Source organism: Anoplopoma fimbria, chromosome 17 (genome assembly GCF_027596085.1).
Source record: "Anoplopoma fimbria isolate UVic2021 breed Golden Eagle Sablefish chromosome 17, Afim_UVic_2022, whole genome shotgun sequence".
Classification (NCBI taxonomy): Eukaryota; Metazoa; Chordata; class Actinopteri; order Perciformes; family Anoplopomatidae; genus Anoplopoma; species Anoplopoma fimbria.
In genome coordinates, this window is record NC_072465.1 from 15,617,812 (window position 1) to 15,633,810 (window position 15,999).

Consider the following 15,999-nt stretch of genomic DNA (forward strand, 5'->3'; position numbering starts at 1 on the left):
GTGCAATAACAGTTATAATAGTTATTCTGTCTGTATATATAATATTTCAGTTATTGTGGATTCTTTACTGTTTTTATTGGTTATTTGCTATTTATAATACTTGTTTTTGATCTTGTTTTTTTTTACTATGTCTCTTGTTTGCACTATACCCTATGCTGCTGTAATCCTGTAAATGTCCCTGCTGCGGGGCTAATAAAGGATTATCTTATCTTATCTTATCTTATTGCAAACAGCCAAGAATCATAAATACAATAAAAATAAATTATATAAATAAAAAACATATGTACAACATATAAATAGTTGTTAATGTTATTTGTAACATCTGTTTTTTCTGCTATCAAAAGAAACTGTAAAAATAAAAAGTCACTTTTTTTTTAATATTTCCTTTTAATTCTTTAAAATGTGCAATCTCAAACAAACAGATAGTGGCTACAAAATAATTGCAGATGCAACCCTTTGCCTGCCCCACAAATGTCAAAATTGTGGCAGCAATAACACATGTTAAAAATAACACATCATGTGTTCATTTTCAACACACCAGCGTGTCTAGTTAAGGACAACACATTTTGTGTTGATTTCAACACAATCAGTATGTTAGCACATTTAACACGTGTTGTGTGTTAAATATTTCAACATAACAATGTGTAAAAATAACACAAAGATGTGTTGTTGTTTAGACTTGACAGAATGATACATCTATCATTCTGTCAAATCAAATCTTTTTACACTTTTCTAGCCAAAAAAGGTGCATGTGGAACTGAAACTGTATGTTTGATGACGAAATTGTCATGTTGTATTGGTACTTCCTATGAATGACATACAGTACCAGTCAAAAGTTTGGACACACCTTCTCATTCAATGGTTTTTCTTTATTTTTATTTTTTTCTACATTGTAGATTAATATTGAAGACATCCAAACTATGAAGGAACACATAATGGAATTATGTGGTAAACAAACAAATGCTCAACAAACCAGAATATGTTTTATATTTTAGATTCTTCAAAGTAGTTGAATGAGAAGGTGTGTCTAAACTTTTGACTGGGACTGTATGTACTGTCACACTGGTTTTAACAACTTAGTATATTGTGTATCAAAAAAGTATGGGAGAAACTTTTAATGTCAGCTGGCCAACACTGGAGTATGACATTACAGCAGCATTTAAAATATAGCTCAGGTGGACTAAATATAGAAATATGATTCCAGGGTGCAGAGATCTACAACAAATACAAATAAAACATCAGAACTGGTGATTTGTTTTTCTCTCCATCAAAGTCTGGAGAAGTTACAGGCTGAGGAGACATGAAGAGTTTATTTCAGTCTTTTAAAACTCGGTAATTCATATGGTGTTATTCCAACCTTTTCTTGGGCAGCCTGTTTGCCCACAGCAGCTGGGGGCGCAGTGTTAAGCAGGGAGGACCCACCCTGGTCCCACCCTGGTCCCACAGACACTCATCAGCTTCTGCAACCGCGTCGCTGCGCTGCGGAGGACGCGCTGCACAGAGCGGAAGATGGCGACTGTTTGGAGGCTGCAGAGGAACCTCCGGAGCTGATACCGGGGGGAAGGAGAGGAAATACACACACAGTCAGAGCCCAGCACAGGCCCCAGTCTACAACAACGGTATTAATAATGTGCAACAGTTAAGGATCGACAGTGACAACGTGTGTCTGACATTAGAGGAGCTGGCTCAGTCCTCTGCTCGTGCTAACGTTAGCATAGATTAGCAGCAGCAGACTGGAGGTACCAGCTAGCTAGCTAGCTAACTAGCTAACGTTAGAGGAGGCTGTTGCCCTGGAAGGATCTCCTGACATTAAGATACTTAGACAGGTTGGGGTTCAAACATTTTGTCAATCTGGGGTATTGGTAAGAAAACGCGTAGGCTATTGCTGTAATAAAGACCCGTCCATTGTAGCTAACGTTAGCGCGCTAGCTCGGATGCTCTGGTCAGCATTCTAGCGTTAGCCGCTGCTAGCATGTATTCTCTGAGGAGCAAACGATGAATCCAATAACACGTAAACGTCGGTGTTTTGTGACATAAGCCGCTCGTTGTTTAACTTAACTTAACTTGGGTTTCATGTATTTCCCCAGGTCGTTAGCTGTAGGTGGTGTTTAGCATTAGTAATCAAACATTTGGTGTGTGGTGGCTAACGACAGCTAGTTGGATGCAGCTAACGATGTAAGAGGGACACTGTAGTCTGGAAAGGGCACCACCCGTCTCACACAATGGATGAGACAATTAAGACTGCTGAGAACTAAATGACACAAAATGGGGGGGTTAACGTCATAGCTTTGTGGGGTCATTTTTTATTTTTTTTAAGACCTCATTTGATCCAATTTTGTTCAAAGTCTTTATCCTCCATACATTTGATTAGCACAAATCAAATAAAGAACATATAGGGCAGGATTGAGTGGGATTTATTCATAATAAATGAAGAATTTTAACCACTGTTAAAGTGTAGTTAATTGTAGCTGCTGGCAAACATGCTCCTGAACATGTATAACTAGCATGTCTCCCCATGTCTCAACAGACAATAATGTCCCGCTCCCATGATAATGAGGATGGATGCTTTGTTGCCATGGATACAGAGGACGATGGTGCAGAGCCTGCGGGGATAACGGAGGAAGAGGAGGCAAACATGGGGTCCTGCCGACAAGAAGGGAACATGGACAGTGGTGCCAAAGGAAGGGGGAGAACGATGGAGGAGTTGCCAGAGGAAGTTCTTGAATATATTCTGTCTTTCCTCTCACCTTACCAGGAGCACAAGACTGCTGCGCTTGTATGTAAGCAGTGGTATCGCCTCATTAAAGGTATGCCTCATATTTACATAGCCTTGTATAAAACTGAATCTTAAAGTGGATTGGTTTACCTTTTAGTTACTGGAAGTGGGCATTACGCCACAGGCAGAGCAGTGAATTGGAGAGGCAACATTTGATATTGAATTTAAATTTAAATGAGCTCTTTATCCACTTTTTTTGTGTTCCTGTTGCTTACTAATATTTGATCTCAACTAGGCGTTGCTTATCAGTGCTACCACGGTTTCTTGAGAGCTGTCCAGGAAGGAAATATCCAATGGGAAAGTCGCACGTACCCATATCCAGGAACCCCGATCACTCAGCGCTTCTCACACAGTCAGTATATGCTGCTTTACACTTTATATTGAAAATGAGTTACACATCATGCATACACTTTTTCCCAGAGGTAAAAAAATACAGAACTTCTGGTTAAGCATTCAAAATCTGTAAATGTTTCCGTACGATTTTAGCTATGGATCAGATCAGTGTCAGAATGTTTGCTCTATAAAACACAAACAAGAGGGCAAAATAATTGTGATCGTGTATGAAAACGCACACAAACTACAAACATTTGTGACAAAATTGCCTCAAATTGCAGGGTGAGAAAATATTTAATTTTCTACCCTGGATCAGAGTCCAGTGTGCAGCATATTAAAAAGCTTCTGCCCTGTGCAAGATTAGTGAGTCATTAAAGAGAAATTGATCAATTTTGTTATCTGATCGACTTCAAGACTTTGTATTACGGAAGTAACATACGTTTATATTTTCAGTGTCAAGCTGATGCAGACCTTTTTGTTACCAGCTTTTACATTTTGAGCCGAAATATTCTTTGATAATTTGTCTCGAGTTTTAAAAACACAAATTTGTGGTAAACAATTAATTGTCCAGTGTCAAATGCTGTAGCTTAATTCACTGACATAAAGGGCCTCTTAACTTGAAGTTTCTTTTTGTTGATGCAGAATAAATCGCAATTTTTTTAAATGTAGGCTCACCCAAGCTTAACTGTGAATTTTTAAGGTAGGCAATTTGAAAATAATATTACATTTTAAATGATTAGGAAAATAATTCAAACCGTACTGTAAACATCTATGTACAAAGATTTCGAGCTGTCTTTCATCTACCCATATTTTTTACAGCTCTTGGCATACAAGCAAAAAATGACACTCATCACATACTCTTTGCTATAAAGTTGTGGTTAATTATTCTTTGTTTGGGTTACAGGTGCATGTTATTATGACTCAAACCAGTCCATGTATGTATTTGGGGGTTGCACTCAGAGTAGCTGCAATGCTGCCTTCAATGATCTGTGGAGACTTGACCTCAACAGCAAGGAGTGGATCCGCCCTTTAGCCTCAGGTAAGAGAAGGTTGCAAGCAGTAATGGCCAAAAGGAAACAGGACCGGAGCCCTTTATATGATATGTAACTCTTGTTTGAAAAAAAAAAAAAAAGGAAAGGAAAAAAAGGCTCCATTTGGGGCTTATGTAAGGGGAACTGTGGGAGGGAAAACCACATTAAGTTCATATAGTAGTCAGATGCTCAGCAGCAGCAGCAGCTGCACAGTATTTGAGGAGGTGGGAATAAAAAAAAAATAGAAGATGCACTGATGAAATGAGATTGTAGTAAAATGATTTTGCTAGTTCAATTGCATTTTATTTCTGTAAACTTTAAAAGCTTATTTTGGTATGGAATTGTATGTTATTGGCAAAATTATGTATTTTTACAGCAATGTTTTTCATTTCTGTTGAGCCAACTTCATATATGGCATTACATTTGTCATCTTTCTCCACTAACATGTTTTTGGATATATATATATATATATGTATTAGATTATTAATGTATACATAAATACCAACAACATCAGGCATATGTAGCAATAATCTGTGTCCTATCGCTCTTTCTCTTCCAGGCTCTTATCCATCTCCGAAAGCTGGGGCGACTCTAGTGATGCACAAAGATCTGTTAGTGCTATTTGGAGGATGGACTCGGCCCAGCCCATATCCACTGCACCAACCAGAAAGGTTTTTTGATGAAATCCACACCTACTCTCCTTCAAAGAACTGGTGAGAGAGACTGCAGTACTGGGAGTTAAAGGATGACGTTGTGACAAGTGACTGGCAAACTTTGTACAGTTTAACTTTTGGTCATCATTTTCTCCCTTTTTATGTGATATGCTTCTTCTGTTTCCTCAGGTGGAACTGTATAGTAACAACACATGGACCTCCACCTATGGCTGGCCACTCTTCCTCTGTGATTGGAAACACCATGGTGGTGTTTGGGGGATCACTAGGAGCCCGGCAAATGTATGAAAATATTACTTGTACTTAATTACAAATTATCCAAGCTTAGCTGCAAAGATGACGGAGCATCTAGTGTTTGCAAAGGTGTTACACCTCGTTGTTCGTAGACAGTAAAATTTATATTGACTTGTCAGGTGATTGTGAGTATATGATTTACTGAGGTGATGAAGTTACATCACTTTCAGTAAAAAAAAAACCCTACGCAGGTAAAACAGAGGAAAATTGACTAGAAACCTAAAAAAACAGGGAACTGGGACACGGGAGCAGTTACACAGCTTTGGAGAACCTAGACAGGTCTAATAAGCGATATCCATATAAATGGATGTAAGGATCATTTAAAACCTTACATATTTCAGCTTAAATTCTGAAACTTTATTAAGCATATATTTCTTATTATATCTTTGGCTGTCACACCTCACCATGATGTCGTACTCTCTGATTCTGATCAGGAGCAATGAAGTCTGGGTTCTGGATCTGGAACAGTGGTCCTGGTCCAAACCTCCCATATCTGGCCCATCACCCCACCCACGAGGAGGCCAATCACAAGTAAGGCTCCAACATTCAATCTAGACAAAATATACCATTCCTCCTAGTGTTATTGCACATTTTAGTTGTTTTTTTTTACCACGGTCTGACAAGGACGTTGTTATTTAAAGTGTCGCTGGAGTTTTGACCCTTGTTTCCCTTCTACATGCACTTTGTAGATGACGTGCCAGAAACCTCCACTTCATTTGTTTATATGAAATTAAATGACAACATTTTTAACTTTTTCTTTTTAGATTGTGATTGACGAACAGACGTTGCTCATCTTGGGAGGCTGTGGAGGTCCTAATGCAGTAAGGTTTTTTTTTCCCACTCTAGTATCAGAAAAACACATCTTTATCTCCCGGCAAATGTTCCATGTGATTTATAAGTGACTACAGATTTGTCTTATACTGTTGTCTTGTGTGTTAAAGCTCCTTAAAGATGCCTGGCTCCTCCACATGGACACACCACCATGGAGGTGGCAGCAGCTGCAGGTGGAAAACGAGGACCATGGGGCCCCGGAGCTGTGGTGTCACCCAGCTTGTAGAGTAAGTGTCTGCCTTTGTTGTAATTCCTATCCTGCGTGCGTGCGTGCGTGCGTGGGGCAAGACACTTAACCCCGTGCGAAGGTGCCATCGGTGTGGACTGGATGATGAATGTTAGTTAGAGTCTGATGGTGCGTGGTAGCCTGTCATCGTGCTACTGATTGTAAGTGCTTTGGATGCGTGTGTGCGTGTGTGTCTCTGATCATAAGGTTGATCACTAATGTGTTGTTTTTCTCATTTTGTTCATTTACCTCAAGGTGGGCCAGTGTGTGGTGGTTTTCTCCCAGGCTCCATCTGGCCGTGCACCGCTCAGCCCGAGTCTTAACTCCCGGCCCTCCCCAATAAGTGCCACACCTGCCCCTCTGGGCCCCGAACCGCCTTCCCTGCGCTCCCATTCTCCTGTTCGGAGCGGGGCTGCCGGTGTTGTCCTGGGAGCCGTCGAAGAGGCTCCGTGTGTTAATGGACGGTGGGGCACGCTGAGACCTCGGCCTTCAGCGAGAGGAGGTGCCAGAGAAGGCAGCCCATCCTCGTCCCAACAGCCGTCTCCTTCACAAGGCCCAGACAGCCCTCCTCTTCCTCCACTGCCCCCCTTATTAAATGGATCCTCCCCTTCACCGAGGACCAGCCCAGCCCAGGCTGCATCTCCCTCCTCTCGCCCCCTCCCACCTGCCTCCACAGACTTTGGCTGGGAGTCTCCCCCTTCTGCCGCTCACCACCCTGAGGTGCCCAGCACCAATGGCCTGCATACACCTCCTGCAGGCTCCCCACACACTCCCCCGGGAGCAGTGTCCCCCGCTGCCTTACGACGAGGTCTGGAGGCAGTGAAAAACAAATCTTCCTCTTTACCATCTTCATCGTCATCGCCTTCCCTTCAGACGCCGGGGGCTTCTCCTGGAGGAGGTGGTGGTGGAGGTGTAGGAGCGGGTCCTCCTGGAACCCCTCCTTCATCGTCCTCCAGCCCTCCACAGGCTGCTGGAGCTGATGGACATGCTATCCCACCTATTGCACGGCGCCTTGGCCATCACCCACCCCAAAGCCTGAACGTAGGGAAACCTCTGTACCAGTCTCTCAACTGCAAGCCCATGCAGATGTACGTGTTGGATGTGTCCCGGGCCAAGTCTGCCAGGGTGGTGTCCTGGAGAGTTTATGGAAACGGGACTCCTGCTGCAGTCACAGGGCCTCCTGAGACCAGCCTTCACACAGTGGTACAGGGCAGAGGAGAGCTCATCATTTTTGGGGGCCTCATGGACAAGAAACAGAATGTGAAGTACTACCCTAAAACCAATGCCTTGTACTTTGTACGAGCTAAAAGGTAATGCAGCTCCAGGCGGCAGTAAGTCAGACGCTCCACCCTGTAACCACACAAGGGAATTGACACACAAGGCCTTTTTCCTGTAGAGAGGATTATGGGAAAATAACATAATCATTGTTAGACGTTCCACTTCATAAATCCACTATTCTCCCTTCTGCCTACTGCAAGCATTCAAAATAAATCTCTTTAACTACACTTTGATAAAAAATATTTGGTTGAATGAGAATCCTGATTGTGTGTATGGGTGTGTGTGTGACTGCAGTGATTAGAGAGAACAGGACCTTTTTTTTTTCCTTTTTTTTTTGTTGTTCCCCAAAAGGTGATCAGCCAAACAATAACATTTCCGTTTTTCTGTTTGACCTCCTTTGAACTCTTGTAACAGAGGAACTCTGGGAGAACGGACGCAGAAACGATTGACGACTACCTTGCTTTTTGTATCACTCTTTAAGCCTGCAATGTTTACATTGAAAACAGTGTGTGTGTGTGTGTGTGTGTGTGTGTGTGTGTGTGTGTGTTATACGAGCACGTGGTGGTTAAAAGTTGTTGACTAATGTGTGTCGGCAGCCATGGTGGGTGAGAGATGTGGCACTGTACTATAAACATAGTTAAACAATAAAGGCCTCCATGTCTGCTCTGCCACAGTCTTCATATTCCTTCTGTGTGTTTGTGTGTTTATCAAATGTTTCTGCTTTTCTTTTTGGCGATTACATTACATTACATATTTTTATTTTATCACACATCTTCATCAGCAGATGGAGGTTGCAGAGTTGTCATTGATATTGAGATGTTCATATTTAGCATGAATTTTCATCATTAGCTTAATCTCAATTTAAACAGATGTGGATGAGAAGTATTGAAGCAAAGAAAAGCAGTAATTATTAGAATTTTTATGAGCAACTGAAAACCAAAATATGGGATTTAATAACTACTCTTACATTTCACGTTAGTAATTTTATGTGGTGCAATTATTTGCATGATTTTAGGGTTCTTGGTCTTTAGAGTTGCTCGAATTGGGATTAATTCAGTCACTAAAATTCAAGAAGAAAATTGCCAAAGCTGTACGTCTGGGCTTTTGTTGCTCCTACGGGAGTTATTGTAGCCTGATTACAAGATTAAGACTTGAAATTAAAAATTCCAAATTGTGAATACTTAACAAACCAAACAAAGTATGGTCGCCTCACATCAGACAAAGACCATAGTTCAATGTTATTAAACCCAAGCTGAATGGATATTGTGTGATCATGTCAATTTTTTAATCCTTGCACCACCAACTCTGGTCTTATAACCTGCTCTACGATGGGAACCCTCCCAAGTTAACACGGCCATCTTTCTCATCTCTACCAGCCATCGGACTGACATAATTATGTTTAAGTTTGGTATCCTCAGTAGCCTGGACGTTCATGTTTGATTTTAAATTTAACCAATCCAACTGCATAAACTTGATTTATTTAAATTGACCTGAATTTTAAGATCCAATAATTGTTTTTCTAATTTTCTGACTAAATATGTAATAAACAAACATGATTTTGCAACTTAAAATGATCTGGAAAACTTAAAGAGGGAAATTCAAACTGTAAATTCAGATGGATGTTTTTTTATAATGTATTTCAATGGTATGAATCCAGTGATATTTACACATTAAGGCTGAATATTTAATAGTGATTACATTTGACAACATTAGTCGTTCATTTTACATTAAAAGATTCAAATTACTACGGCTGATCTTTGCTTCCAGAAGAAGCCTTTAAAGGGATCAATAAATCCATCTGCTGAGGAAGACCATGTGAAACCATCGAAATCTCCTGGACAGCTACACATTAATCCTTGTGTTGAGATTGTTTTAGGCCGCTGCTTTCTCCAAGATCAATGATGAACTCTCAGTTGTTGCATTGGATTTATTCATTCGGAGACCCTGGGAGTAAAATCTGAGTAATTTGACTTTGTAGAGCTGTAAAGGAGCGCCCCCTAGTGGCTTCTTTGCATACAGCACATAAAGAAAAGGGCACATGGAGGAGTTATTTCAACAAGTAACATCATTTGTTTCAAATGTAGTTTATAGCTAGCATACTTCACAATAAATACTTCTGAACATGTGTTAATGTTTAACATAACTACCAAATAATTTCCCGGTTTTTATGCTCAAATATCTCTAAAACAGTTGTTTATGCAAAAATAATTAGATCATATGGTGGAGAGGTAAACAGCCCATGTTTGTTTGTTTTGTTTCTCAGATTATCCACACTCTTCACCTTCAGATTAACCTTGTTTAGACCACATGGATCCTTAGCTCTCCTTTCCCCCAGACAATCCACCCCCCTCCATGACCAACAGTAACCTTTTACCCAAAGAGCTCTTATAGGACCAGAGTGGGGGCAGTTTGGAACAGAGTCATGTGATTGGTGGAGACTCGAGGCAATAGTGACATGGCAGACAGGACTGAAACCCTATTGGCTCTGCTGAGGGAAGGTGGGAGGAGACTTTGACAATGAATGTGCTGAGGACACATGTTTACAATGATGGGGAGAGAGGAAGAATGGAGCTGCACAGGATCACTAGACACTGAGAGTTTCTGAATGAAGTAACCAAATTCAAGAGATGTTTTATAATTCTTCAAAAGGCGCGTGAGAGGAATTTTCTTTAAGTTATTGCATTTGCCTCTGGTACTGGTGCTGTGGCTTTGTGCAGTTGTTTGCTGGTTCGAATGACTTTGGGTGGAGTGGTTTGAGACTTGTTACTGTCAGGTGATGTTGTGTGTGCAACTGTCTGCTCTTAAAAAATGTTCTTAATGTGTTTTATTAGATGTAGTAGACAGGTTTTTAAAATATGTCTTTCATGTGAGCTGAATCCTGGAAATGTTTCCATTCACACACACGACTCTGGCTTACTCTTGATTCACAAGCGCTCTGTCCTGACATGTAGGGCTGAGCCTTATGTGAACTTGAACACCCACAGTTAATAAATGTTTACTTCAACACGAATACATTGTCTTGCAGATGGTGCTGACAGACAAGGAAGCTCCCTAAGAAAATCACTGCAGAAGGACAACAAAGAGGCACATTGACCTGCAATCAGTGTCATGGGAGAAACATGCAAACAGATATCAAATGAGTTATCACAAAAGCTGATAGCCTTTGTTTTCTGACTTCATTGTACTGTAACAAGGTCGACACGCCCACTCTGTTCCTTAACAAACTAACAAACGTGGGACAAGTGATTAAAAGAACTGACAGAACAAACACTCCCCAGGGATGACCAGTGCACAGCTGCTGCAAAAAACCTCACCAGAAGAGTCTGTGTTCGATGCCCAGCTTTCCCACAGGATGGCATCCACTGTGTCCGCTGTACCCCGCGGCGTACTCGGGCCCTCGCCGACCCCTCCAGCCGTCTGGCCTCCACTGGACTTTGCTCTTGGCGCCCTTGCCTGCTGCGCTGCCTGTGTGTTCACCAATCCCCTGGAGGTCGTGAAGACCCGTCTGCAGCTCCAGGGAGAGCTGCGTGCGCGGGGATCCTACCAGAGACACTACCGCGGAGTCCTGCAGGCTCTCTGGGTGGTGGGCCGCACGGATGGGCTCCGGGGCCTGCAGAAGGGGCTCTCTGTCGGGCTGATGTACCAGGGTGTGATGAACGGTGTGAGGCTGGGCTCCTACTCCTACTGTGAAGCTCTGGGTATCACCTCGTTCCACGGGGGCAGTCTGCTTTCAGGGGCCGGGGCCGGGGCGCTGGGGGCCTTCATTGCCTCTCCTGCATACCTGGTAAGTACACTAAAGTTTATCCTTTTATTGTATCCTCTATCACAGGGGTCCGCCAAATTTTGGGGCTTTTGGCCCCCATCACAGGGTGCATGTCTCTTGTTGTGAGCAGCTCATTTGAAGTGGATTTTAACCTCTTCAGACTCTAAAAAACGTTTTAAGAGGCCTGAAGAGGCAAAATTACAGGTACTCGACTGACAACCCCTTGATGGGTTCCTTTTTCTTTTGTTGATTCAGTAAATGTTACAAGCCATTTGTAGTTAAAGTTATATTGTGGCCAATTGCTGTATTTAACAAAGATGTCTGTCCAAAAGATCACAGTCACAACTATGAGATTTTGGGTTTTGTGTCACAATTTAATGTCACGTTCGGGATATATTGATGTTTATGTTTGAGCATAATGTTGAATGAGAGTCATCTTTTTTTCTTGTGAACATTTAAAACCGTAAAGTTGTCAGCCATGATGTAAATTTGTGCTATCTGTGTGTTTGTGTGTGTATGTGTGTGTGAGCGCGTGAATGAATTAGTGAGTGAGTGAGAGAGCCCAATAGGTCAAAAACTGGGCTTAGTAGGAAACTGAAACGCCATGTACTAATGAGAGTGTTTCATCCGATTAGGTTACTCTCAACAGACTCAACCTCACACACAATTTGTTAAAGAAAACCAAGAAACGTTAATTAACAGCCAAGCAACTGACATAAAGACGACAGGGTGCTAATGTGAAAAGACAATATGAGTACACGCCCTTAGTGGAAAGCCTTAGATATATTATGCAAAAGGTTTTAGAGTAACACTTTTTTTTTATGCAGTCAGACCTAACTGTTTCAATAATACCAACACAGAGGTCTCCAACTATGACCAGAAATCAGACCATGTTTGCACCTGGTGGGTCCACATCTAAATAAAACATAATACATAGTATGTCAGCTTTGTAAACAGATTAGCGACAGGCTCTATTGTAACATTAGATTACATTGTTAATTTACAGTTAACATTCAAACACTCACTTATCCACATGGGCACTGAAACAGTTTTTGTTAGCTATAATAAGGCTGTACATTTTTAAGATGCTCATTTGAATTAGAAGACTAGAAAACATGTCGACCTATTCTTTAACAATAACTTTTTGAGCCCCTAAATGGTGTTATAACGGGTAATGCTACTGAACGGAGTTTGAAGGGGAAATATGGTGAACAACAGCAACTTCCTAACTGCATGAAATAAATGAGAGGTGTCACACTTTTAATGAATTAAAAGAAACAAATTGGAAAACTTGACATGACTGAGTGAACAAGCTCAGTTTCACAAGCGTCTCAAATGTCCTACATCTATTTCTATCCGGTACGAGGACTCGTTATGGGTGTGTGTGGTTAGTCTGATCTAATTTTGAAAGAATACAAGATCAAACAATATGATCTTCAGCTGACTATCTTGTCAATATCAATGAGTAATGTATGTTTTTGTTATCCATCTTTGCCCCAAACCTGTCAACATTCAGGTCCCATTCAGATTTGTTTTATCAGATTACATGCCGACTTACTCTGCATCTATAAAACCAGACGAGACTCAGTATGTTTTAACATTCACACCTCGTCTCAGATGTCACTATCTCTTGATTCACAGCACAATATATTAATGTTGTCTTCACGTCCCTTTTCATACGAGGGAAGTAGTGTGTTTGCTTTCTGCCTCAGCTGTCATTTAAAACCGTCTCCAACATTTTGCAGCGTCATGGAAAGACAATATTGTTTTACAACACATTTGTCTCTCTCACTAAATATAAGCATGCACTTTGCCTTCACCTTACCCACTGCTGCCAAAAATATACAGTACCATGTGGCTATTGGTTTTGGCAGTGAATAAAGGAAAGGAAGGTTGGCTGAAGGTTATTTTATTGACTTTCTGTATGAGATCGAGTGGAGAGACTTCTTGGTTTTGTGCGTGCTATACCTGGTGTTTGATTGTTAAGATTTGGTGCGAATGATTCACTGAGGAATTTGTAAAGACAAGTTTGTGTTGTATGTGAATCGCACCTGGTAATTATTGGCAGAGTTACCTGTACTTGTTGCATAACTCATCCTGGAATCTGACTCAGACACTATCCGACTTAGTGACAACAAGTCTTGTTTTGTCCTTACTTGGATTGATTGTTTGGCCCAGTATCTAGTTCAGTCTGAATGCACATTAAAAAAAGTATGTCCGCCATTTGTCTTCATAGGTGAAGACCCACCTGCAGGCTCAGACTGTGGAAACCATAGCTGTGGGCCACCAGCATAACCATCTGGTAAGACCCACATGTTAAAGTTAGACATGTGAATGCACTGAAAGATATTTTATCTGGAATTATGTCATAGTAAATATGTACCACACTGAATATACTTCAATATAAGTAAAGGTCGTTCATTCAAAAGTTTGTAAATATTACAATAAAAATGTAGAGTTTCAAAAATAATGCAGAGTCAAGTGTTATATTCTTTTATATTATTGATTTGACACTGCTGGTACATTTAAAGTTTATGCAAAAAAGGCAGAGAAATGTATGCAGTGATCTTGTATATTGTAAACAACATCTGAAAGCACTTGCACAACCACATTCCCCATACAAAGGTGCTTTAGTTACCGTCTAGTTAGACGTTCTGGGTCTAGATACACTGCACCTGATTGACAGCTCCCTCACCCTTCTGTTGGTTATGTTGAACCGGTTAGTGCGGTCATCTTACCCTGTTGTCATTCTCATCTGTTAAATAAATGTGTTTTATAAAAAAGAATAGCATTTCCCTCTGAAATGTACTTTATTAGAAGTATACATTTGCAAATATTTGTACTTGAGTACATGTACTTCATTACATTCCACCATTGACAGATCCTGTATTTCGGTGTTTAAACTTTGTATTGATGACACATAATTTGAAGGGGTAAATGAAAACAAATACTGCACTGATCACAAGACCCAGTGGTCTCAATGCACATGTGACGTTAGTGCTTTGTTAGTTATATTTCTGAATGAAGCTTTTAATCCATCAGAGACACATTTCTATCACTTTTTACAACCACCACATGATTAAGAAACATACATTGTATCCTAAGGTGCTATTTTCTGCTACTTCCAACACACCAATGCCTTTTGTTTTCTTCCATTTCAGGGAGCCTCTGATGCCTTTGTTACCATCTATAGAAGAGACGGTTTAATTGGTCTCTGGAGGGGAGTGAACGGGGCTGTGCCTCGCGTCATGGTGGGATCAGCTGCTCAACTGGCAACCTTCACCTCAGCCAAGGAATGGGTGTCACATTCCCAGGTATATGTGATAAACAGCTGACATTTTTAACAGCACATGTACCAGAACGGTTGCCGTCACACTATCAGCCAACCGTCAAACCTCAGTTCATAATCAGTTTATTTCTTATCTCGCAGTGGTTTAGTCCAAACAGTTGGCTCATAGCTTTGATAGCCGCCATGATCAGTGGAGTCGCTGTGGCGATCAGCATGACACCGTTTGACGTCATCAGTACGCGGCTCTACAACCAGCCAGTGGATGAGTTTCGTAGGGTGAGTTTAATTGGCCTCTTTTCTACGAATAAGTTGTTGCTTTCAACAATGGCACAAAAGATTAACCGAATACATACATACTGTTTTCCTTTTCTGCCTCTTCAGGGGCGTCTGTATCATGGATTTTCAGATTGTATGCTGAAGGTGTGCCAAGCCGAGGGCCTGCTGGGGTTTTATAAAGGCATGGGCCCTGTCTTCCTGCGTTTGGCCCCACACACAGTCCTCAGCATGCTGTTCTGGGATATGATGAGGCAACACACGGTGAAGGACAACCAGAGCCAGGGAAGGAGCTGAAACATCCCAATCATCCTGTGTATGATAGACTGGACTCTGGACATCCAATTAAAAGCAAATGTTTGACATTTTGGTAAATGTGCTTGTTCGCTTTCTCGCAGACAGTAAATTAGCTGATTTCTCAAAATGTGGAACTTTTGCTCTAAGTGAGACTCACTCTTTCTGACACATGTTGAACAAACTCTAACAAACATTTTCAGGATTTCTTATCATATTTCTCAAATATATATGCTATTCACTTTAATACCTCAAAAGATGAATTTAAAAGCAATGGGCCTTCATGTGTTGGCCCACAGCAAAGCTGAGAGAGAAGTGAGACCCGTGTGCTTGCAGGCATGTCAATGGAGTGCCGACGAGATGAAGAAAAAGACTGGATAACTAAAACATAAGCTCTGTGTTGTTCATAGCCCAGTATGGCTGCTGTCCCAGTTTAATACATAATTCTAGTTGCCTTGTATGTTTTAGTAAAGTAAAACATCTGATGGGAATGTTTTTATTTACTGATATATTGATTTGAGGTTTTTATGTACAGAAATTTAACCTACGGTTACTTCAAGCCTTTGTACAACAGTTGATGATAATAATAATAATAATAATAATAATAAAGATTTGTTTTGTATGAAAAGCATTGAATACATTTGGTTTTGTATCCTCTTGGATACAGGTGCTGCATAGTTGAAATGCATGATATCTAAGACTCATTGTAAGCAAAGTGTGCTTTTATTTAAAGCCATTTAAAGGTGTTTGATTGCTCTTTTTTTTTAGAAGAGTTTCACTGTCTTTCATCAGCAAGTGATTAGACTGACAACCACTCACTAATCACATTTGATCTTTGGACCTAAAACACAAAGCACACTCAGACCTGATGAGCAGGAGGAAATAAAGGCAATGTGACCGTCTGGTTCACAGGAATTCAACATTAACTGACTTGTAGTTT

The 15,999-nt window shown here is 40.9% G+C and overlaps 2 protein-coding genes across 2 annotated transcripts; both read left to right on the forward strand.

Annotated features, from left to right (window-relative positions):
- Positions 1 to 1,380: 1,380 nt before the first annotated feature.
- Positions 1,381 to 8,749, forward strand: fbxo42 (F-box protein 42). Its single transcript, XM_054616486.1, has 10 exons — positions 1,381 to 1,619; positions 2,528 to 2,807; positions 3,012 to 3,128; positions 4,014 to 4,148; positions 4,700 to 4,853; positions 4,983 to 5,093; positions 5,540 to 5,636; positions 5,870 to 5,926; positions 6,047 to 6,163; positions 6,418 to 8,749. Exons 2-10 carry the CDS (start codon positions 2,534 to 2,536, stop codon positions 7,474 to 7,476), a joined length of 2,121 nt encoding a protein of 706 aa, XP_054472461.1. The 5' UTR covers positions 1,381 to 1,619; positions 2,528 to 2,533; the 3' UTR covers positions 7,477 to 8,749.
- A 1,196-nt stretch (positions 8,750 to 9,945) lies between these two features.
- slc25a34 (solute carrier family 25 member 34) lies at positions 9,946 to 15,627 on the forward strand. The gene is made up of 6 exons (XM_054616503.1): positions 9,946 to 10,093; positions 10,466 to 11,224; positions 13,440 to 13,505; positions 14,365 to 14,517; positions 14,634 to 14,768; positions 14,874 to 15,627. The coding sequence occupies exons 2-6, from the start codon at positions 10,721 to 10,723 to the stop codon at positions 15,060 to 15,062; spliced, it is 1,047 nt and encodes a 348-aa protein (XP_054472478.1). The 5' UTR covers positions 9,946 to 10,093; positions 10,466 to 10,720; the 3' UTR covers positions 15,063 to 15,627.
- Positions 15,628 to 15,999: the final 372 nt, after the last annotated feature.

What these genes read in the sequence shown, in the direction of transcription:
- slc25a34 (XM_054616503.1), top strand. Translation starts at nt 10,721, where the DNA reads ATGACCAGTGCACAGCTGCTGCAAAAAACCTCACCAGAAGAGTCTGTG. An exon ending in GCCACCAGCATAACCATCTG is followed by an intron (nt 13,506 to 14,364) that starts GTAAGACCCACA and finishes CTTCCATTTCAG; the next exon opens with GGAGCCTCTGATGCCTTTGT. An exon ending in CAGTGGATGAGTTTCGTAGG is followed by an intron (nt 14,769 to 14,873) that starts GTGAGTTTAATT and finishes CTGCCTCTTCAG; the next exon opens with GGGCGTCTGTATCATGGATT.
- fbxo42 (XM_054616486.1), top strand. Translation starts at nt 2,534, where the DNA reads ATGTCCCGCTCCCATGATAATGAGGATGGATGCTTTGTTGCCATGGAT. An exon ending in CACTCAGCGCTTCTCACACA is followed by an intron (nt 3,129 to 4,013) that starts GTCAGTATATGC and finishes TTTGGGTTACAG; the next exon opens with GTGCATGTTATTATGACTCA. An exon ending in GCTGTGGAGGTCCTAATGCA is followed by an intron (nt 5,927 to 6,046) that starts GTAAGGTTTTTT and finishes TGTGTGTTAAAG; the next exon opens with CTCCTTAAAGATGCCTGGCT.